The following is a 23,170-nucleotide window of genomic DNA, read 5'->3' as shown; positions in this document are numbered from 1 at the left end:
CCACCTCTCGTCAAATGGCATCTTTTCCTTCTTATTTGTGAGTTTCACAAAGCAGTACTTGTATCAAAAATAAATAAGCAAACTGGTTACTAAGAATACAAAACGGGTATTAAGAATACAACCTCCAAAAATTCTAAACATGAAGTCTACATCGAAAGAACCGAAGAGCTTGGCTTAGACCGTACAATACAGGGTAAACTACGCAATACGCGCTCGTCTAACTGCATCATTCTATCCACAATCAGCTGGACAAAGCTACACAGCACTCTAACCGAATCCACCCTGCGCACATCGTGGTAAAGGTCATAGTGACCAGGCCAGAGGCGCTGGGGAAACGCCTCTCCCTCCTGCCATCCAACACCACCGTGCACCCCACGAAAGCACAGCCAAAACATGCGTTCAGGGAAACACGCCACTCCCTGGTCGCGCATTTTCTTGGACAGAATAAACAGGTCCCACTCCTGCTGGTGCTCACCCGTCCTCAGGTAGCCAGGCCAACCGCACAAGGATCCTTTGACGATCAGCACCACTTTGGGATGGGGATCCGCTGTCAGCACGGCGCCGTAATCCAGCTGGATTCTCGGTTCGAATTCAGTGCGTCCGCTAATTACGACGTACCCGGCATTGCTCGGGAACAAAATGCGCAGCACTTTCAACCATTCCACCAACCAGTGGTAGCTGAAAACCGGGCTTTTTGCAGCGTACCAGTTCATGGTAGCGCGCGTGTTCTGCAGCAGTGACTCCACGTTTAAGGTCTCCAAGTATGCCCGGTGACTACGAAACGGGAACTAATCAGTAAGAGTATGGTTAATCTTATTAACGAAAAAATGAACAAACATGATTACAATAAATCAGCGTAAAGGGGCCTTGACGAAGGAGAATGGGGTACGTTCGAAAAACGAGAATCGTAGCGTGTTACAGTGATATGGGCAGTCAGATAAGAGAAACACGAACAGCTGATCACAAAACGAAAGAAAAACGAAAAACATACTGTTCGCGCGTCATGTTTTTGGCGCTTCCCAACTTCCGGTGCATGGTAACCTACAAAAGTAGAGTTATCGAGTGTGGCACGAATTCTTTACAAATTTGTTGCAAGATGCCAAGTTCCGCTCAAACAAGGATTATGCTAGAATTTTTTGGACGGAGCCGTTCAAGCCGGTAACTGCCCGATGTAGCGCGTACGCTTAATTACAAATTTTGAGAAGAAAGCGCCCTCACACCGATACAAGCTACAAAAGCTTACCAAAGGAAGCTGAAAACCTGCACATATATGAGCGAGCAATGTCTCTGCTTCCCGCATCGAAGCGGCTGCCCACAAAGCCGCTAAATAGGGGAGTCTGTTGCCGAGCAAGGCGAAGACGTCCACGCGGTATCCCTCACACTTATCCAGCAGCTGCTTCCCATTCGGCTTCAGCAGTACGCGTCTGTTGGCATCAAGAAAGGCCTTCACTAAATCCTCTGCTATACTGCCAACCTGTAACAGGTAACTGTAAGCTATTAGAATTTTACGAATGATACGCCTAAGTCCTCGAGTAACTTTATAAAGGTACAGGCTACAGCGAACTCACTGGGAGACCATTTCTGAGTTCTGCTTACAAGGAGCGAGCAACAGTGCCGCAACACCCGAACTGTGTGGGTAACAGAAACTCCATATTTCTAGTGTGATCTGTGTTCAAAAATGCTTCTCTATATATTTAAAGTCTGATGAAATCGTTCTTGCAATAATAATAACAGGAAGATTATGCGAATAACGTAATATGCCATAACTGCTTGCTGAAATCAGCAACAGAAAATCTGCTGAAATCAAAAACATGAATCCCCATTCATGTTTTTGAAACATGAATCCCCAATCCCCCCAACAACCCCAATGCAGTTCACAATACTCGTATGACGAAGCATGATACAAGTGTGAAGTGAGTAAAAGTAGTGCCCTAACTGATTTTGTAATAAATCGTCAGCTGAGCGTAGCCCCATAAACAAATTATATAGGAAATCAATAAGTCGGTTTAGTAAAATCAACCGGGATGAACCAGCCATCATTGGAAAATACCTGTAGAGCCGCGTATCCACCTGAAAAACGTCCAGCAAGAGCGTTATCCTCCACGGAGGACTTGTGTCCCAGAGAAACACGGCCATCATTCGTTCGATGAGAAGGCGGGTTCGTGTCGGAGAACGACAGTTTTTCACTCTGTTTCTCGTTCAAGTGCTGGCTGGGACTCCGTGCGATCGACATTCTGTTGCTTTTCTGCAAACACAAAGACAGTTTGGGCAACGAGTCTCGCACTGTCTGTCGTTCCCTTTTCAGGATAGTGAACTGAACAATAGACAATTAGAAATTAAGTGTAGCTTCAAATACGATTAGTACAACGATACGATTAGCACAACGCATAACCGAATACAGCCAGCAGCAGCGCAACCGGCCAACCGCACTGCGGGGCCATTTCGAACGCGAACTCATCCGTCAACGGTCAACCGTTGTAACTTGTATGTATTTTGTCACTTTTGAAGTTTTGAGTTTTCTGTTTTCCACTTTTGCAGTTCTGCGTGTTGTGGCTTCCTGACTTGCAGAAAATTCTGTTTATGTGTGCTGCGTCTCTCGTCAAGGGAAAACGCACCATTTTGAATAGTTAGATTAATTCTGTAAGTGAGAATTGTGTGGATAAGCGCTATTGGAAGTTAATGTTGACGGAATTATCCACGCTGAATTCTTGATGCGTGTGTTGCAGTGAACAGCGCCATGTCGCTCGTGCGGAGACCCAGCCAGGAGTTGAGTGAGACACAGTTTGGGAATTGGGAGGAGAACGCTGTGGCTCGAAGCTTCTCGGGTGGAATCGCCGTTCTGCAGGTATTGCAACGTTATAGGACACTGACTGCATGATCGATACCGTTTCATGGCCGTATGGAAACTAATTTCGGATTGTCACGACAATTTTTATTGTTAATTCTGCTGCTGTATGTGGGATCCAGTAATGTATAATAATTATTGACTGATTGTGCAATAAATTACAAAAATAAATTGTTCGATTTAAATTCTGGTTGCGTTGCTTTGGCGTATAAAAAATTTTTTAATTTTAAAACCGCGTTTACAGAGCAGGTTTATTTATTCTAGAAGAATCGATCATTTACAGAGTAACTATTATCGGTTTATTTAATATTTAATTAATTAGTTTAAAATTTAAGTATCAAAAGGTATCTGCTTGTACAAGTTGAAAATAAAACAAAGTTGCAATTTATTCTATTTATTTTATAAATATTTTACAATTCTATATCTTCCGTACTGCAGTATAATTAGTAGTACTACACTAACAACAGTATAGGTAATTTCAAAATTATACGAGTAAATTGACCGTTTTGCTAGAAATTTTCATAATTGCCAATGGCTTCGCTTAGTAGCCTACGGAAAATTAAAATGTTTAAAAATCCCGCTCCATTATGACGAGAAGGAACACTTGTGAGCTCGTAATTATTATTACCATTAGAATATTGTTCTTTGAATTTATTTCAATAAATGATTTAACTACAGTATTGTAGCATCGATTTTCCGGTGCTAAAAAATCTTTTAATAGCCGTAAGTAAGATTAATTACAGTGATTTAATTAAAAAATGGAAATTTGTTCTAATAAATACGTTTATATAAAGTTGTATAACAGATTAAACTGTAAAATATTTTAATAAATATTTTAATAATATTTCAGTAATGTTGTTGGCAGGCTGGCAGTGTGGCCGCGGATCTCGTGGCGGCCTTCCTGAATGCCAACCAACACATGCTGCAGCATGTGCAGCGTCTGCCGAACGGGAAGCAGCTGCTGGAGATGTGTGAGGTGTACCGCGCGGACATCTTTGCCTTTTTGCTCGGCAAGAAACTTCTGCCCGATTTAGCGGATTTGTGGACAACGGCTGCGATGCGCGACGCAGCACCACTGTTTACTCCGGCATTCCACGGTCTGGATTTGTCCGTGGTAAACCCCGATTTTTTCCAGATTTTTGTTGGTGTAGACCGTTTATTTTCTGATTTAATCTTGGCCGATAAGTGGGCGCAGCGCAGTCAGCCTCTGTTTTGTGTATATTCGCCGTGCTACATGATGCGATTGAACCATAGCAGTTGTGCCAAAGATCATTTTTAATGTGATCTGGCTTTAAAATCACTTTAATGTGATCTGCCCCTGAGTTCGATCATTTTCAATTTTCATCTCATAAAATCAGACAAAAAAAGTAAAAATTATTAAAAACTATTATAGTATATTATATTATATATGTTGTATAATAATAATTATTACACTGTATTATCTAGTAATATAACAATAATTGTATAATATTAACATAATTATGTATACAGCGAGCTTCGCTCAATGATACCAATCAAATGAAGAATTTGTCCCAGTTTACATGAGAAGGGACTGTGCACAACACACTCATAGCATTACCACGCATAATCTCTAAGCTTAAACGCTGAAACAAAAAACAAGTGGAGCGACTCTCGCCCGTCCTCATGAACAATTTTTTCCCAATCTCCTTTAACGAAACAATGCCGGCCTCGCACCAAGTGCCAAAAGTCTCGCATGCAAACGGGACAAAATAGCAGCGATCAATAAGCGACTTGAGCGAAGCTCGCTGTATACATATTGAGAGATTAAAGTCTACATAATTATGTAATAATATAATATAACATATAATATATGTTATATTTTAAGTAATTTTTACCTTTTTGGTTTGAGTTTTTTGCGATGAAAGTATAAATTATTGATAAAAGAAAACATAGGCGAATTTAACTCGCTTGGGCGGGAGGGGCACTGAGAACCCAAGAACCCCAAAGAAAGCAAGATAACTTACTGCAAAACTTATAAAAACCTTTATATAAAGTACGAATTGAATTAAAATTGTTGGTACAGCAAGATATCAAGTAAAGCATTGCATTATAAATGGACATTTTGGCGCGAAGCGCGAAGCCGACGAACATTTTCACTGCAGAAATTACTAGAAATTCAATAAAAAAAGCAGAAATAATTTGAGATTTTTTTCGCGGAAGTCAAAAGGCAAAAAGCATTGCGATATTTTATGTACAGAGTTCAGAAAACCAGTGAATTTTCGCGCGAAACGCGAAGCCGGCACACGATTTCATCGCGGAAATTGCAAGAAATTATATAAAAATTAGGTAAAACTAATTAAAATTAAATACAGACGTTATTGAAATTCTTCTGCATGCAGGGGATATTAAACGGCACAACAACAATGCAGTATGCTGTACGGTACAGAGTTGTGAAAAACCGTAAATTTTCGCGCGGAGCGCGAAGCCAATGCATGGTTTTATACCTGGGAGCGCTAGAAATTCGATAAAAATAGTGAAATATTACGAGTTTCTGATAAAACTCCTTTAGAAACATGGTTTATTAATAAAAGAATAAGATGTATGCCCTGCTCATGTGCGCTTCGTGGAAAACCGTGAACTGTTCAGGCACTTTCGCGCGGAGCGCGAAGCTAACAAACGGTTTGACTGAAAAAATCGCTAGAAATTCAATAAAAAATAGCAGTTTATGCAGTTTTTTTAAAAGCCGGTAAATTCTTTCAGTGCAGTACTCCCCCCTTTACTTTTTTGAATTACCCACTTTTCCGAAAATTCCGGAGGGGGCACGTGCCCCCGTGCCCCCTCTTTAAATTCGCCCCTGAAAGAATAAATATTACTGAAATTATAAGTTTCTAAATTACCCAAAACTAATTTTCGAATAGTTTGGTGGGACAATAATAATAATAAATTAATAATGAGCAGTGTTTGATCGTACAGATAAGCGGACGGATAAAGCGCGTGTATCCGATCACACCTCTTGTAAAATAATGATATGACCGCGCAGGAATGTACACGGCATACCTGCACGCGCCTTCCGGTGACTAATGGCGGTGCTGTGCGACTAGCTAGTGACGATGTCGTCACAGTACAAGTGCACTGCACCGCATGCGTACAGAATGCTGGGTATGGGGTTATGAGACCAATTCGTCCTACATTAGTAAGCATTCATGTTTTTATTCGACAAAAACCGAAATGGCTTGTTTAGTCTGATTTTTTAATCTAATTTTTCCTGATTTCGCTACGGTACTTTTGATAATTTCAAATGATAGCACTCACTTGGGCGGCACGGGATAGCAGTTAGTTCATTTTATCTGTACTTCTATTTACAAATGATCGAGCCAGATCACATCCTTATAGGCTGCCGTTATACTGTTTTTTTCCCTTAATACATCAGACACCGAGGTTCTTTTAAATATGTCCCTGTGATCTGAAATTCTGAACTGTGCCGCATCGTCTGATGATACCCTTTCTGCAGGTTGCTACACACCGGATGCTGGAAGGCATTAACAACGAGACGATGCACGAAAAGTAAGTTGAATAAGTTCCCACTTTCCACTTCGTCGATTCCCTTCGGTTTAGTTATTTTATTGGCAGTTTCAAGTAGTAGATTAGATGACATGATAGTGATAGTTCTTCGCAAGACAATTTAAGTTCATTTGCATAATTTACGAGTTGAATTTCACTAAGCGAAAGTTTTTTCAGTACTAATGCGATCCTTTCATACGCGACCTTAATTTTGTAAGACTTAGAGCGTCACAGTGCATTCGCAGTTCACAGTTAATCTGAAAGGGAGAAGTTGAGTGTAATAAATATATTTCAGGAAATATTCGAGTAAAGCATGGGGTGCGAGATGCGGCTCCTATGGTGATTTCTTAAAAAAGATCCTCGTTGAAATAGTGTATGTTATACTTCGAGTTTTCTCATATTTCGGTCACGCTAAGGCTTAAGTGTACAGTTTCATATTTTGTTCGCCGGTTACTTACGTCTTACACCATTACGCATGCGGCGCGCTACATGCATGAATAACTGTTGATCGCACAAATGTCATTTTGATTTGTTTGTCATGGTCTGTAGTCATCAAAGCAATAGGAAAATGTTGGAGTATAAAATTTCTGAAATTTATAAACGTAGAAAACCGTTTCTTTTGCATTGCACCCGGTCAAGTTCCTGTTCTTTTGGTTTTTTTCATGGAAATTTTTTCAGATTTATGCGTTCATGAATGAGCGAAGTTTTACTAAGAAAACTGTTCATTTCTGGTATCTTTATTTGCCAGAATTTGTACCGGGTGACCAGAATACGAAAAAGCATACTTAAAGGGACCGAGTTATGTGAAAAATACCGAAGTAAGGTTAATAAAGGTTTCGTAGACACCGGGAGTACTTGGAGGCCATAGACGTGGCGTCACTGCTGAAGAAGGCGCGCGCGAACGCGATCATGGACCATTACGCTGTGCATCCGCCGATGTGGTACTACAGCTGGTTGGTGGAATACCTGAAGGTGCTGAGCATTCTGTTCCCGGAGTGGGCCGGCTACGACGTGGTGGACGGAATAGGTGAATTTTTCGACATCGAGGTGTTTTACGGGGCCGTCGTGACGACGGGTTACGATCCCAAAGTGGTGCTGATCGTCAGGGGGTGCTTGGGCCTGTGGCCGGGAATGGAGAGGATTGATGAGCGCCACGAAGAGTTGAACGTGTGGGATATGTCCAAGCGCATGCGCAAAGACGGAGTGGCCTGTTTTCCCGAGCGCATGTTCTGGCTGTGTTTTCACGGGGTGCACTGCGGTGTCGGATGGCAGGAGGGAGAGGCGTTTGCCCAACGCGTCTGGCCACATGAAGATGACGTTTATCACGATGTGCGCCGCGATGAATCGCTGCGAGAGCTGTGTGGCTTCGCGCAGTTGGTTGCATGGAGAATGATGCAGGGTGACCCAGGCGTCCCCTCTTGCACACTGGTCGCTTCTGCTGGGGGTCGCGATCAGTAATGGGAAAAACGTGTTTTTGTTTGCCTTTACTTGGAGCCGTATCACAGAGGCAGCCATAAGTCGGCTGTCCGTGGTGATCTCAGCGAGGGAGGGCGGTCAGATGAAGTCCTGTCTGTTGAGGAAATTCCGAAAAATGTGCGATTGAGCGGAATCGAACCGCTGGCTACCGAGTGTGATCCACGTAGCACAGCCACTGTGCCATCGCCGCTGTTGGCGAAGATCAAGATATTTGTGCTTGAGCTTGAACCAACCAGGTAGGCGGCAGATGGGCGGCTGTTGTGTGTACAGAGGATTCTCCTCTTTACAGCCGAAAGTATTTCGTAATATTCCTCACTGTTTTGCACTGCTAAAATTTTTTGCTTTTTTATGTTCATGTCTTGAGTTATCATTTCTGACGTTCAGACTTATGAGTGTCTCGAGGGTTTGTTTGCTCATTGGAATAAACCAAATTTAATTCACATGGGTGATGCGGAGCGGGAGAACCATCGTCACTGAAATGTATTTTTTTCGTGTTAATCTTTTTTTCCAAAAACGTGCTAACAATATCAGGAATCAGTTCCGGTTGAAGAAATCAACATTTTAAACCGTACCAGTAACAGAAGCGGCATTACCTCTTTGAATTGCTAATGAAATATTCTACCTTAAAAACTCATGGCTTCTTATCTCGCCGGTTTGTAACTCGATCCTCTTTCCTCGACTTTTTTGAGCAGCTTTTTAGCCGATGTACCAAAACTACCAAAACTCATATCGTCCTGTCAGGAAGCTGTACTTCTTCATTTTTTCCGCTTCAGCATGGCCAACTGCCGCCCCGGCCTTTTATTAGCCTGAAATGTAGCATGTGGTTATGTACAGGCACGGTCGACAAGTTGCACTTTGCGTAAAAACATGCAATAAATTCCTTACTCTGATTTTTGTTGAGGTTCGTATTGGACAGTGTAATACAAGAATATCAGTTAACAAAAACCATAACATCATTTCCGTTCCGCTGAATGAAAGGCAAAGTACACATCTTCCTTCTCTACCGTGTCGCTGAATGCACCGAGAACTGCATTTCCTCGCTGAATCTCAATACCAGTTCTTTGGCGTAAAAACTCTCCTGAGCGCGCAAAGCTATTTTCAGTATTTTGTTTACTTAAACCGGAAATTTTGTGGCGCATAGCATATCATTTAGGCGCCTAAATTGCTTTAGGAGCATGGAGATGACCTTTTAAATTCTCGGTAATTGCAGTGCAGTAATTTTAGTTTTTGCATAACAATGACTGCAAGCGCCGGTACACTACTTCATAGTTAAAATTTAAACATTAAAAAAACAACCAAAATCTCTATCTTCTCTTGGGTTAAAAGGTAACGTGCTCAAAACAGCCGTAGCATTTCCTTTTACAACGGCGAGACTAAAGCGCTGCTTAATGAAAGCAGTAGAACGCGCTTCTCCAGTTAAGTCTCGAATTTTACGGCCCATGAAATGCAACAGTTCACTGAAAGCGGGGCCAAATACTCCCAACGTCTCAATCACTAAAGGATAAAAAAAGTTTCCATTTTTCACAAACGAATATGTCCGGCGCTTGGCATTTTCTGCGAGCTGAGCCACGTATCCAGTTTTCTTCGAGCTGCCGGTGACATGAGAGTCTGCGACCGTGCACCAACTGGTTACGTCCCACACCAGTTTTTTCCCTTGGCGGACTGGAATCAGCGTAATCCCGTCGGGCCTTTTTCCGTCCTTACTCGATAAGCCGGTCGGTTCCAGTTGACAGGGAAAACCGGCACTTTCACAACAATTCTTAGCAATACTGTTCATTTCCTGGTGCCGCGCCCATCGTCCTTTGGTTGACTTATTGCAGGATAACCCGTGGTGTCCGTTAGTTTCCACTTGCTTACCGCATGCAATACAGTTGTGCGCCACTACCACTGGCAATCCAAACCGCAATGCGACACCGATTCGGACATCGTCGTCTCTAAGGAATGTTCCCAGACATGGAGCGGGCAACGCATTCAACCAGGCTCCAGAGTCTTTGTTTAGTGCAGCCAGCAAGACAGCCCTGTTACGTTCGTTTCCTTCTGTACTCGACATCAACATGGAAATGTCCCGCTCAATCATTGGCGTATCCCACGCGTATTGAAACTTCCGAATAAGATCTGCTGGGGTTTCGCACTGCGTCTGTTGTAACCACGACTCTAAAGCTGCTTCCGTTAGACACTCTTCAGTCGGCTGGTAGAATTCAGAGACGATAGGCTGCACAGAGTACACCGATGCCAAATAGGCACAAACAGCTAGTGTCTCTGTGCGGCGCGTCCCCAACCTCCCCGCCGTACTGGAAGAGACATCTGAGTCCACTGTACTTCAGATATCTTCACATTAACCAACCGCTCCACCCCCAACCGTAGCATATCGTCATATTCTCTAAGCAACTGAGGATGTTCATGACAACGGGAAGTGCGCAAACCATATAGCACTTTCGGGACGCTAAGGCAGTTCTTGAGGAGAAAAAGGCTGTAATGAGCAGGCAATTTCTCCAAGCGATGTACGAATTTTTTGAGTTGCTCGGTTTTACTAGTCAAAAATCCCGCATATGCTGACGACGTCATTGGAGCTCCTAGTAAGGTAAAATTGTCTGCGTTAAGCTGTATCATATCTGGCCAGTTGCTCAGCAGGCATGTGCGAATAAATGATTCATTGATTCATCTCTTTTTGCATTGATTCAAATGTCATAATCTGTTTTGAAAACTGTTTTTTTTTCATTGATGATTCGATTTGAGTCATCGACGTTTGTTAGTTGAAAACAGTGTATTAAAGATTTGGTATCCCGTACATAGCACATGTTGATGGACATCCTTAATTTTTTTAATTTCTCCGTCAACCAACGATGCGAAGGATCTTTCCAACCAACATTCCAAATGATAAAGAAATAATCACGGACCATTTTATGATCTACCGATTAAGTGCCAAGTTACCAACTCAACTCAGTGTACGGCTTCAACATGCGGACCCGATTTCTAACTGCATCGCCGGCCAGTTAAGAGGGCTTTATCCGGGCTTTCAGCGCCTGGTGCGATCCGCTTCGTTATCATGCTGCATACTGCACGCCGCGACTGCCCTTCGGAGTAGAAGTACCGAAGTTTTGCGCGTCTCAACGGTCTTACTCGTATTGACAACCATAAACAAGAAAATAGTTTCTCCCGATCCGGGTAATGTCGTTGAAATCACCAGGCATTAGATTAACAGGTAACTTATACAGCAATAAACTGTAAAGACCAGGCCTTAAAAGCTTACGAGTAAGGGCTACGGCTGTATTGCCGCAGTAAGAACAACATGCGGCACTATAGTTGGTTGGCTATTCCGAGTTAGCGATTTTGATATTCCGAAAACACGAAACCATATTATGAGAAAGCAATAGAAAAACATCAGGAAGCTGGAAAAAAAATCAACATAAGAAAAGAAGAAAATACGAGAAAATATAAAAAAGCGTAAGAAAACATGGAGAAAATGTAAAAAAATATAGTAAAGTATAAAAGAGTGAGGGCTGGCCTTGACAATGAGGTTGCGACGAGCGCGTGTCATGAGGAAGTTGAGCAGGCACGCGCCGGTGAACTAGAGATCCTGCCGGCGTCGTCGCCCACAGGCGGAAAGATACGAGGCAGCCACAACTTTCTCCTAACTTCGAATACAGAACTTTATTTAGGCTAGGGTAAACTCATACGCCCTTCCACAACCAGCTGTGCAAAGCTACATAGTCTTCTGACCGAATCGTCGCTGCGCACATCGTGGTAAATGTCATGGTGACCTGGCCAGAAGCTTTGGGGAAACGTCTGTCCCTCCTGCCATCCAACACCGCAGTGCACCCCGCGGAAACACAGCCAGAACATGCGCTCGGGGAAACAGGCGACTCCGTTGTTCCGCATCTGCTGCGACATATACCCCAAGTTCCACTCCTGCAGGCGCCCATTGGCCCTTTCAAAGCCACTCCAAAGACCCGGGGAGCCTTTGACGATCAGCACCACCTTGGGATTGGCATCCGCTGTCACGACGGCTCCGTAATCCAGCTCCAGTCCATCAAAGTCACCATGTGTGAGAACCACCACGTACCCAGCAGGTTCCGGGAATAGAATGCGCAGCACTTGCAACCACTCCACCAGCCAGACTGTGATGCCGTGCAGTATTGCATGACCTTTTTACCTAGCAACGACCGCAAGTACGTGCGTGACCTTTCGACGAAATGCAGTCCATTTCACCAGCTGCTGAAAGCGGGAGTGCAGTGGTCATGGTCCAAAGAATGCGAGTCACAGTTTCTGGCCATCAAAGAAGAAATAGTACGGGCAACGTTTTTGGTGCATTATGATCCAGAAATGCCTCTTGTCCTGGCAGCGGACGCCTCGCAGTACGGTGTGGGCGCCGTGCTGTGTCATCGGTTCCCGGACGGCACGGAACGACCGATTGCGCACGCATCAAGGACACTCACCGCAGCTGAGAAGAACTACGGGCAAATAGAGAAGGAGGCACTTGCCCTTGTTTTCGGCTGCCGCAAATTTCACCAGTATATTGCTGGTCGCGAATTCACGTTGTGCACGGACCACAAGCCGCTGCTGAGTGTCTTCGGAAGCAATAAAGGAGTTCCGGTCGTGACAGCCAACCGACTCCAGCGATGGGCACTACTTCTCATGGGCTACTCCTTCTCAATCGAGTACCGGCGCACCGAGGATTTCGGCCAAGCCGACGGCCTGAGTCGCCTGCCACTCCATTCGACCGAACTGGATGGACTGAGCGGGCTGGGAATGGACAAAGTGGTAAATGCGGTACACGAAGACAACGTGTCACGCTTGCCTGTCAAAGCAGAAGCCATTGCCAAAGCAACCGCCGAAGACCAGGATCTGTCCACGGTCCACGGTTACATCCTGCATGGATGGCCGGCCACGGTTGATGAGCGGTTGCGTCCCTACAAACGACTAGAGAATGAATTGGTGCTGACCAACAACTGCATTTGCTGGGGATCGCGCACGGTAATTCCGGTCAAGCAGCGTCGGCAGATACTGGACTACCTGCATGAAGCGCACATGGGAGCCGGTAAGATGAAAGGCGAGGCACGCGCCTATTGCTGGTGGCCACAGATGGATAAAGACATCGAGCACATGTCTCGTGAGTGCCGGATCTGCTCGGAACGCGCTAAGGAAACGGCCGAAGCACCGCTCTCGCAGTGGGAAGTGCCCGAAAGCCCATGGATGAGGTTGCACATGGATTTTGCCGGTCCATACCACGGCACAATGCTGCTGCTGGTGGTCGATGCCATGTCCAAATGGCCGGAAGTGGCGCAAATGAAACACGCTACATCCGATGGCGTGTTGGAAACTTTGCGCAACCTGTTCAGTCGGTACGGCGCTTGTACCGAAATCGTTACGGACAACGGCACCCAGTTTACGTCACAGGAGTTCGCAAACTTCTGTGCGGAACACGGGATAAAGCATCTCAGGACACCACCGGGACACCCACAATCGAATGGACAGGCGGAGCGGTATGTCCAGACCATCAAGGACGGAGTTGCGAAACTCATGGCTGACCGGAAGAACCTGTCCGAAGCACTGCGGCAGTTCCTCTAGAGATACCGAGGCGCGCCGCATGCAAGAACCGGAAAGTCGCCAGCGGAGTTGTTCCTGGGTAGAAAGTTCCGTACTCAGCTCGACCTGTTGTCCCCTGTTATGTTCACACATACGGAGAGAAACCGCCAACGATACCAGCACAATTTCGACAAGCGCACCAAGCGGAAGAGTTTTACGCCTGGCGACTTGGTAATGGTTCGCGATTACCGTCTCAACCGAACTGTCGACTGGACCAGCGGCCGGCTGGTCAGACGTGAAGGCACCCGGATATGGGAAGTGTCTGTCGAAGGCGCCATCTGGCGCAGACACCTTTAACCAGATCCGACCGAGATATTGGCTGCAGCCGGATGAGCGACAGGTGGCGGATTCCTCACTGCCCGCACCGGTTGCATTGCCAGTGAATACCGGAAACAACATACCCCGCGGCAACAGTGTGGTTCCCGACGCAAGGCAACAGACGGAGCAACCGCCTGCAACAGCCACAACCGAACAACCGGCTGTGACACCGAAAACGGAGCTCACTGTCGAACCGGCCGCCACCGACGTGAAGTTACCGCCGAGTAAACCACCGAAGAAGCGCGCAATACCACCCCCGAAACAACCGGAACCAGAGCTGCGTAAAACTGCCAGAAGCAACGCAGGCCAACGATTAACGCCGAGATTAATAGAAGATCCGAATTTTGGCAAATAGTTACTGTTGTTTTGAGTGGGTTTCCCCACTGGGGGAGGTGTGATGCCGTGCAGTATTGCATGACCTTTTTACCTAGCAACGACTGCCATGCTGTAAGATATTGTTGATCGATTCAGTCAGTAGAGCAGCGCGCGCGTACCAAATAAATATTACTGTTTATTCCCTACTTCGTGACACAGACTTTGGGAAACACCGGAGGTTCATCAGCGTACTGGTCTAAGACAGCGCGCGTGTTCTTCAGCAGTGAATCCACGGTTAGCGTCTCCAAGTACGCCCGGTGTCTACCCAATATCAATTGCAATAGTGTTATAACGTTGAATTTAGAGCGTGAGGACATTTCTGAACGAAATCAGTGTCTTCCATGCACCGTTCCTCGCATTCGCTTTTTAAGCACCCTTTCACGTTTCTTACAACGCTGAATCAGATTCCTCGTTAATAATGACAGAAACGTAAGCTTTCTTATCCTGATCATGCCCACCAACGTAATCAATCATTATTATCATGGTCGCATTTCGCTTTGTAGCTTACACTACCAACAGAAGCGTTATCTTCGTAATCAGAACCAAAAAAAATTAACAAGGCTGCTCGTAAAAAATTTCAGCGTGAAGAGATGCGGAGAAGGGATCTTTCGAAAACGAGAATAATGTTTGGGGGGTTTCGCATGACACCCATATCAGAAAAGAACATGAACAGCTACTGCAAAGAGCAAACTTATTATTCAGTCACAACGAAATACAAAAAGTGAATCCACTTCTATCATTTTAATTAGTGTGTACCAGCGCTGGCTTTTTAATCTAAGAGATGGCCACTGCCGAATAAAAAGAATGCTTAAAAAAGGTGACTTACTGTTCGTGCGTCATTTTACTAGCGGTTCCCAACTTCCGGTGTATGGCAACCTGCAAAAAAGATAGTAATCCAGCTATGGAGAGGAATGAGCTTGACACCAAGATCCGAGCAAAAAAGACCAAAAGCAAAAAAAGACACAACTGTTCAAGTCGGATCACCTAATCGCAAATCGTGGTATATGGTAACAAATGCAGCACCAGCAGATTACAAGAAAATTGCTGGTTCAGCATCTTGGCTAATCATGTTGTATCGAAACCGATTTCTGAGTTTTATATGTGATTTGTTGCTTAAGAGTTAAGATCGTAGACCGAACCTTACTGAAATAGTAATTCTGCCACCTACAGATAGTATTACTGCTGACGGGTCCTAGTTACTTAATTTTAGGCTCTGCAGTATTATTCTTATGAATTATGTTTTACACCGTTTTAATACGAGTAGCTTAAGAACCTATTTAGTAGGTTTTTACCGTATTTTTGAATGTTTTGTTTTTGTTTAGATATATGAAAGTCCGAGGCTCCAAGCGTAGAGGATAAGCATTGCGTCGAATTTCGAACAAAAACTGGGGAAACTAGTTTTGTTATTATGCCCAGATAATTTCAGAAAATAAGCGTCGTTAAGCCTAAAATACCAGGTGAAAACTTACCAGAGGAAAATGGAAACCAGAGTGTAAAGGAACAGGGGGTGTGACTGCGTCCCGCAATGCCGCTGCTGTCCTCGAAGCCGCTAAATCGGGCAGTTTATTGCCGAGCAAGGCGAAGACTTCCGCTCGGTATCCCTCACAGATCTCCAACAGCCGCCTCCCGTTCGACACACTCTGCACCTTCCGCAGCACGCGCTGGTTGGCACCCAGGAAGGCCTTCACGAGATCCTCGGCCACACTGCCAGCCTGTAAGCAACAGTCTGGATAATGCTGATTTATTGACACCTCCCGAATTATACCCTTCCAATTACATTAACTTAGTACCTGTTTAGCTCAATGAACAGATCAACCCGTGAAGTACCCATAACTAATCTGGTCAAGCGACGGCACATCTGGAATTTTATATGAAATACCTGCACCGTCTGCACAGCCGCGAATCCACCAGAAAAACGCCTAACCAAAGCTTTATTGTCCTTCGACGGTAAATTGTTTAGAGAAACACGATCACCATCCTTGCGAGTCGAAGGCAGTTTCGTGTTAGGCAACGACACTTTCTCGAACGCTATCCCGTTTAAGTCTCACTGCTCATGGCCAAAACAGAGCCTCAAGTCTGGTGAGAAATTCGCTTACTTAAAATAACGTAGATAATTCAGCAGCAGAAGAATCAAGCTAACATTAAGCTGAAAACAGGAAACTTAACGGTTCCTGAGCGAGGTGGAATAAAAATAAATTCTAACACAAACCTCAATGGCACCCCCTACGGGAGGTGACGGCGCGAGTCACGACAACAGCGCGCCGGCGTGCCCCAGTGCACGCTTTTATATTCAGGAAAAAACTTCCCTCCAAAAAAAACGCTCCTTCAAAAACTTCCAAAAAACTTTGCGGGAGACATTCCTCCAGATGGACGCGTACGGAAGCTATGATTGGCTGCAATAATTGGCGCTGCAAAGAATGCTCTGGCTGGACAGTGTAAATTATGCCAGGAGTTGCTGGAAAATTTAGAAAGAGGTGCGCGGAAGTTTTTCTTCGTGATATCGTACTCGTCATATCGCACTCGTCATTTTTTATCTTTATGGTACTTACGTGTTGTGTTGTTGCATGAGTTTCTGTGTTATGGCAAGTTATAACTTCAAAGTGCTGTTTGTAATTCAAGGCAAATGCGCAAAAAATTTCATGTTCGCGGGGATCGGAACATCCGCATGATACGGATGCCGCATACGGCAGGGGATAAAAGGTGGCAGTGGCACCTGCCACTGGCATCTGCCACCGGCAGTGGCAGTTGCCACTACGCGTTATGGCAAGCGATTAAACGTGGCAACTGTTAGAAATTAAAATATTGAAGGAAGCCATAACTTTTCTTGTATTAACAACTCAAAATCCCTTAAACTCTTGAAGGCATTCATGTGCATGGTCCACGTCAAGTATGATGAACCCTGATTATAAAAAAACATTCTTAGTGCGACTTAGTACAAGGGATACCGAACCGAGTGCGCACCGATTGTTCCCCAGGATTTGTTCAAAAAAAATCGAAAACAAACAGAACAAAAAATTTTGCACACCGACCACATCTGTAGTACCTACAAACTACAGCACAGATACTGAGATACATAAAGAATCATAACCATACGCGCTTTTTGTTTTCCACAATCAAGCGCAGGCCATTTTTACCTTTTCGCTGTCATACAGTCTGTTGGGCGTAACTGAAGCCTTTGAGGAGTTTAAGCCGGTGTTTAGCACATCAATGCGGCAGCATGCGTCAATGGATAAAGCCGCTTGCAGTTCAGCTTGCACCGCATCCGCCGTGCCAATGGAGTCTGGCTCCTACAGACAAAACATTTTCTAGCTTTTTAAGACTTATAAATTTTTTGAAGTTTCTTGCGCTTTTTGCGTTCGAACGCAAAAAGCGCACGAAATCTAAAAACCCTAAGAATTCTAAGGAGTTCCCAGAACTCTTAGGGTTTTTAGGTTTTCATAGAATTTTTCAAGAATTCTATGAAAATTTGTTTATTTTTAGAAAGCCTAAGAAATTCAAGAAACTAAGAAATCTAAAATTAAGAAGAACCTAACATAACGATAAAAATGAATAAAACCCGTTAACGATGAAAACGAACAAGTTTGTCTCCGACTTTTAGTAGTCAGACTCAGCCCTACGGCCGCGAGCCTGTAGCCCAACAGCTTTAAACACTTTTGCCACATCAGTTTCTTGCGTTACTCACAACTGATGCGAAAACCTGAACGATACTGTCGATACACAACGAAGTTTTTGTATTTTCGTCGTTTTATGACACATACCGGACCGACGGGACCTTAGTCAAAACGCTCGTTTTAAGCCGCGCTCATCAAGCGTGACAGATTAGTTAGTTTAGCTTTCAGAATGTGTCATGACAAGTCATCCAAAATCAAACGATTGCTGGAGATCGCCAGTCATGCACGAATGGAACGCTTTTACAATACCGTCGCATTACCGCGCTTCGATCGTGAGCGACACTGATTCTGAGAGTATCTGCGACAGTTTCTTCTGCTAAATAGCGATTGCAGCACTCATTTAATACTGCATGGAAGGCGCGGAAACAAAACTCAGCTGGGGTGTACGTCCATAGCATCCATAGTTCTATAGAGTCGATCTGTGAAAATACGAAAATGCTCTCCCTAGAACTTATCGTTGGATGGCAAAATTGTCTCAAGATGATTCGGAATTTTAATAGGTTGCCATGCTTTATCGCTTGCCAGAACGCGTAGTGGCGACTGCCACTGCCGGTGGCAGTTGCCAGTGGCAGGTGCCACTGCCACCTTTTATCCCCTGCCCTGCAAGGGCAGGGGATCTGCAAGTGACTGTGTACGTGGTTCACCGGTGGTTCAATGGTGGTTCTATGTGGTTCTATAGGTTCATCTGGTTCACGGGGTAGAACGGAATTGCGACAGTGTTCCGGCAAGTTTGTGAATGCTTGGTTCTGTGGTGGTTCAATGGTGGTTCTGTAGGTTCACCTGGTTCAAGGGGTAGAGTGGTAGTGTGACAGTGTTCCGGCAAGTGAATGTGTGCTTGGTTCGGTGGTGGTTCTTTGTGGTTCTATAGGTATCGCTTCTCATTCGGTTGCTGCGTTGTTAACACTGTTTGGTTCTATTGGTTCAGAACCAAGGGAACCACTTGTGTCCTGGTCTATGAGTTCATTCCCATAGAACCACTAATGTCCTAACTTGGACATTCTATGTCCTACTGCAGTTGATGTAGCTGGACTTACCCACTCCGCTCTGGCCGATGACGGCGATATTCAACGGTACCTTCTTCCAGCGATCATTGCGCTCGCGCAGGACGCGGGCGAACCCGGCTGCTCCGCCCTCCTGGTACGCTTCCACAATTTCCTTCATATATTCTGGCCCAAAGTTTGGACTTACCCACTCCGCTCTGGCCGATGACGGCGATATTCAACGGTACCTTCTTCCAGCGATCATTGCGCTCGCGCAGGACGCGGGCGAACCCGGCTGCTCCGCCCTCCTGGTACGCTTCCACAATTTCCTTCATATATTCTGGCCCAAAGTTGGTCACTGTTAATGTTTGCGAATTATCTTCTTCCGCCATGTTCTTACTTGTCCGCATAGACAAACTTTTAGCAGTATTGCTGGTTTTACAAGAGCAGTTAACCCGTTGACGGGCATTGGTGTCTGGAAACGACAAGAGGTTTTTGATTTTTTTCCCAGCGATCGGCAACAGTTATTCGTTGTCCCATAACGTATTAAGCAAAAGGGGACTTTAAAGCAGCAATAAAAACACAATTTGAACTTGTGTCTTAAGTTTGTTAAGAACAATAGGTGCGCGAAAATCGCTAATTTTGAACTTTCTGACCTCTCGTAGGTCTTGCTAATTACTAATTAGTGGATGAGTAATTAAACCCGAGATAAATCAACAAGGTACAACTGGCAACCCTTTATTCAAAAATGTCTTACACAGAATCTAAAAGTTGAACCATAGATGACCACAGTCCCTCAAAAACGTGTGTCGTCTGCCAACACCATTGCCCATGAAGGGTTGTGAATACACGGGCGGGTGCACTTTCGACAGATTATTTTCATTACGTAAACGGAATAAAGTTACTGTCGGTTCGGACGCAAAACATGCGCCATGTGGTTTTGGTTGTCGAAAGCTGGCAGAAAATGGGGTTGCTGAACGGCACCCCGGGCGGTCGGAATGGTGGTCCTGATGCGTTAGTCCTGACTGTAATAAGTGTAATTCTACCGCCAGTGTACGTAGCACTGTAAATGGCTGCACAACCCTGCACTCTGCTGCTCTCTGCCTTCGATATGAGTACGAATACCGCTTGGGCAAGCGAAGCAGCGCAGATTTAAAGAAACAGGCGAATTTTGAGTTCTGACCAGTCTCGGGCGGCTGCAAGCTGTAATGACCACCTTAGTGATGTTGACCTTTGCGATAGCTTTATGTAGGTTACATCCGGCCGATAATGTGTTAGAAAAAGTGCGAATGACCACTAATATTTGGTTCGGCGCCAATCGCCTTTGCAGCTGGATTATACCCGCCGCTTTCCCCATTCCCACCACCACTGCGGCTATACCAGGAAACGTGCAAGTCCGAATGATGCACGCAGTGTAAAGGCGGCTCGGCGTGTTTAAAAAATAAAATGCAGCAAGTGCAATGTTAAATTGCACAAAGGCTGCTTCTTGAAGTGCCGTATGAGAGAGTGATGAAAGTTGGCGAAGGAATATTGTCAGCATCGCTTGTTTTCTATATTGTTTTGTATGTGTAGTAGTGGTCAAAATGCAAGGAAACGCTTTTTAGCAGTTTTTAAAGTTTTGCTGACCAGTGGTCAAATTGTTGACCACTTCTATACTCTTATTTTAAAGTACTTTTTTTGAGCTATTTAATGAAGCTATTGTTTTTACTTTATCCCTATTAGATTAATTATTACAAAATTAGGCGTTTTTATGCTGTAGACCGTCCATGGGCATTGGCGTTGGCAAACGACATAGTCACCACCGTTGACCTAGGGTCAGCGCAAGCTCACAAAAAATTCCCTTTCTTAATTGAATTTTTTCATTGGAAAATCCCGATTTTCAATAGAAAACTCGCACTCCTTCGGGTACCGCCCGCTGGAGGGTTAACACACGATAACTAGTTTCTACTGGGCCCAAATGTCGCAAATGGCCTGCTATCCTTTATAGAAGTATGGATATTGCGTCCTTACTCACCATGCAACCCAATTGTACGTACCAATTAAAAAGATAGACAAGATTAACAATACCATCGGACAACCAGGTGTGACATGAACTACCGTCATTTCGACCGAAAGTAGAGCAAATCGTTGATAAACCATTATGCTACACGAAATGAATGTCCTCGACAGTAATTATTATTGCAATTTGCAGGGCTGATAATAAAGTACCAAAGTACTCGTACTTTACGTTCATATACAACAAAAATAACGCAAATAAAGAATGGAAAAACGGCCAGAATCCACTCTTTGGTAAAAGGCTACCCAAAACTTTAGCGAACGGATTCGATGTGTGCAAATAACGGCTGGGATCCGGAGGGCGTCGGATGGAGAATATGCGAGACTGGAAGTAACTTATGTCGCAGGTAAACGTGCTGGCGCAAACGGGTTTTGTGGCAGTAATGATTGGTGTAAACGGCCCTGCTGCGTAATCGGCAAAGAAGTTTCCAGTAAGAGGGCGACCATGGGGCTGAATCACTGAGGGGTCACCGGAAGGCCTACCGTTTTATGCACGGCACAGTCCGTAATGCGTCGTGCAGCTTGCAAAAGTCAAACTTGTACGGTTTGTAGTTGTCTATGAGGAAAACGTTATCCTGATCGGCATTACTCAGTTTCATGTTTCGGAAAATATTTTCTCGCACTTGCTGCAGTATCTCATCGTCGGTTCTGTTAGCAGACGCTTTAGGAAAGGCGGCGCGATGGTTTTCAACGTCGTTGCCGCACTTGGTGCGCACGTAGAAGAATCCCTTGCCAAGCTTCCGAATCTCATCCGTCAGCCACTCGGTGGTCGTCGTCGGTGCAGCGGCTGCTGGACAGCAGCAAGTAAAAATCATAGCGTTTTAACTGAATTTTTTCAAGATACTTGTCGCGCGGGAAACCAGGAGCTCCAACACCCGGACAGTCCCAGTACAAAAGGCTTCCGTTGTTGGGATCGGCGTACGATTGGACTTGTGTCGTGGTCTCGACTATACCGACTTTAGCAGCTCCTTCGGCGTCAGTGGAAATATTTCGAATACTGTTAATGTACTCGTAGCTAGACTTGCCGACACCACTTTTACCGATAACGGCAATATTCAGCGGCACTGTCTTCCGACGTTCCGTCATGTCTATATGCAGAGAAAAGTCAAGCAGTGAAAATATATACAGCGAAAATTTCTGCACAAAGTCAGAAGAGCGATTACTGATGACAACGGCAGCGACTGGCTAACTAGTTATACTTATGAACTCATGGCTCAGTATCAATACTACGGAATGTATTCCTGCTGAAAGAAGCGTGATCTGTCTAGCCAAGTAGCAGCTGTTTAGAACGATGGTAAAACGGCTATCAGTTCGGCAACCATAATACGTTGTATCAAAGCGCACGGCTATCAGTTCGGCAACCATAATACGTTGTATCAACGGCCCTGCTGCGTAATCGGCAAAGAAGTAGAAATATGGTATCTTACGTATGAGGACATTTGGGTGCTGTGAACATACCCTGCACGATTAGGCTGCGATGAACAGCCGGCTAAATTTATAGCCGTTTGCATTCAGACTGTGATATCAGTAGCGTTGCGAGCTACGGCTAACCAGCTGTTCATCGCAGCCTAATCGTGCAGGGTATGTTCACAGCACCCAAATGTCCTCGTATGCGTGCAGCGTACTTTATGCATCTGGTTCTCGAGTAGTACAAACACAAAATACAAAGTCTGTACTGTACTGGTCGGTGGCACACTCATAGGTTGCATGAGCGGTCTTACGAACACGAGTAATAGTGAGTGCCAATCGGGCACATTTACGATGCGTTCAATAAGAAAGCAAGAAAAAAATCATTTCGGCGCAAACTTGAAATCAAGCGACGAAAGCCATTGACCGTTCACCGGTCTCAAGGCAGTTCACAGTTTCTTGTAGAGGACATAATATTGTTTCTGTATGTTTTAGATATTCCTCCGGCTTTTCTAACAGAAAGCGAAGTGGACGGGGCATGTTTAAAGTTGCTTCTTAGAACACGTGCTTAGCAACAGAAAACGTGACTTCCGGAGGTTGGTTGGTTTTCACAGCTGCCGTCCGTCTGCGGCTGTGTCTTGCAACGATGCGAACGTTTAAGTACAGTATTCGTCGTGCTCACTTAAAATATTATGTAATAGGATTATAGGATTCAAATACAGATACGTAAGTAAGCTCTGCAAGTTGCAATTAATGCAGAATGCTATGCGAATGGCGAATCGGCAGAATTGATTGGCGACACTATGTACTCTGGTGTGCCGTAAAGCTCATATCTTACAAATGTTGACGTGCGAGGTGCAAGTATAATACTCTGATTTAAAATTAACGCTAGAAATGACATTGACAGTTCGATCAGTCTTGATACGGCGTGATGA

General features: G+C 44.8%; 3 protein-coding genes across 3 annotated transcripts; 2 read left to right on the top strand and 1 right to left on the bottom strand.

The window, feature by feature from the left end:
* Positions 1 to 5: 5 nt before the first annotated feature.
* On the bottom strand, positions 6 to 2,309 carry LOC129582358 (uncharacterized). Its single transcript, XM_055473872.1, has 4 exons — positions 2,051 to 2,309; positions 1,244 to 1,474; positions 992 to 1,041; positions 6 to 774 (listed from the first exon to the last, which is right to left on the bottom strand). The coding sequence occupies exons 1-4, from the start codon at positions 2,231 to 2,233 to the stop codon at positions 147 to 149; spliced, it is 1,092 nt and encodes a 363-aa protein (XP_055329847.1). The 5' UTR covers positions 2,234 to 2,309; the 3' UTR covers positions 6 to 146.
* A 185-nt stretch (positions 2,310 to 2,494) lies between these two features.
* On the top strand, positions 2,495 to 8,152 carry LOC129582345 (uncharacterized). The gene is made up of 5 exons (XM_055473856.1): positions 2,495 to 2,640; positions 2,727 to 2,845; positions 3,711 to 3,959; positions 6,318 to 6,370; positions 7,210 to 8,152. Exons 2-5 carry the CDS (start codon positions 2,738 to 2,740, stop codon positions 7,823 to 7,825), a joined length of 1,026 nt encoding a protein of 341 aa, XP_055329831.1. The 5' UTR covers positions 2,495 to 2,640; positions 2,727 to 2,737; the 3' UTR covers positions 7,826 to 8,152.
* A 3,831-nt stretch (positions 8,153 to 11,983) lies between these two features.
* On the top strand, positions 11,984 to 13,411 carry LOC129582412 (uncharacterized protein K02A2.6-like). Its single transcript, XM_055473925.1, has one exon. The coding sequence runs from the start codon at positions 11,984 to 11,986 to the stop codon at positions 13,409 to 13,411; it is 1,428 nt and encodes a 475-aa protein (XP_055329900.1).
* The last annotated feature ends 9,759 nt before the right edge of the window (positions 13,412 to 23,170 follow it).

The sequence above is a fragment of the Paramacrobiotus metropolitanus genome, unplaced genomic scaffold (genome assembly GCF_019649055.1).
Source record: "Paramacrobiotus metropolitanus isolate TYO unplaced genomic scaffold, Prichtersi_v1.0 Parri_scaffold0000007, whole genome shotgun sequence".
Lineage (NCBI taxonomy): Eukaryota > Metazoa > Tardigrada > Eutardigrada > Parachela > Macrobiotidae > Paramacrobiotus > Paramacrobiotus metropolitanus.
The sequence above is the reverse complement of the archived record's forward strand: the minus strand, read 5'-3'. Positions and strand labels throughout refer to the sequence as shown.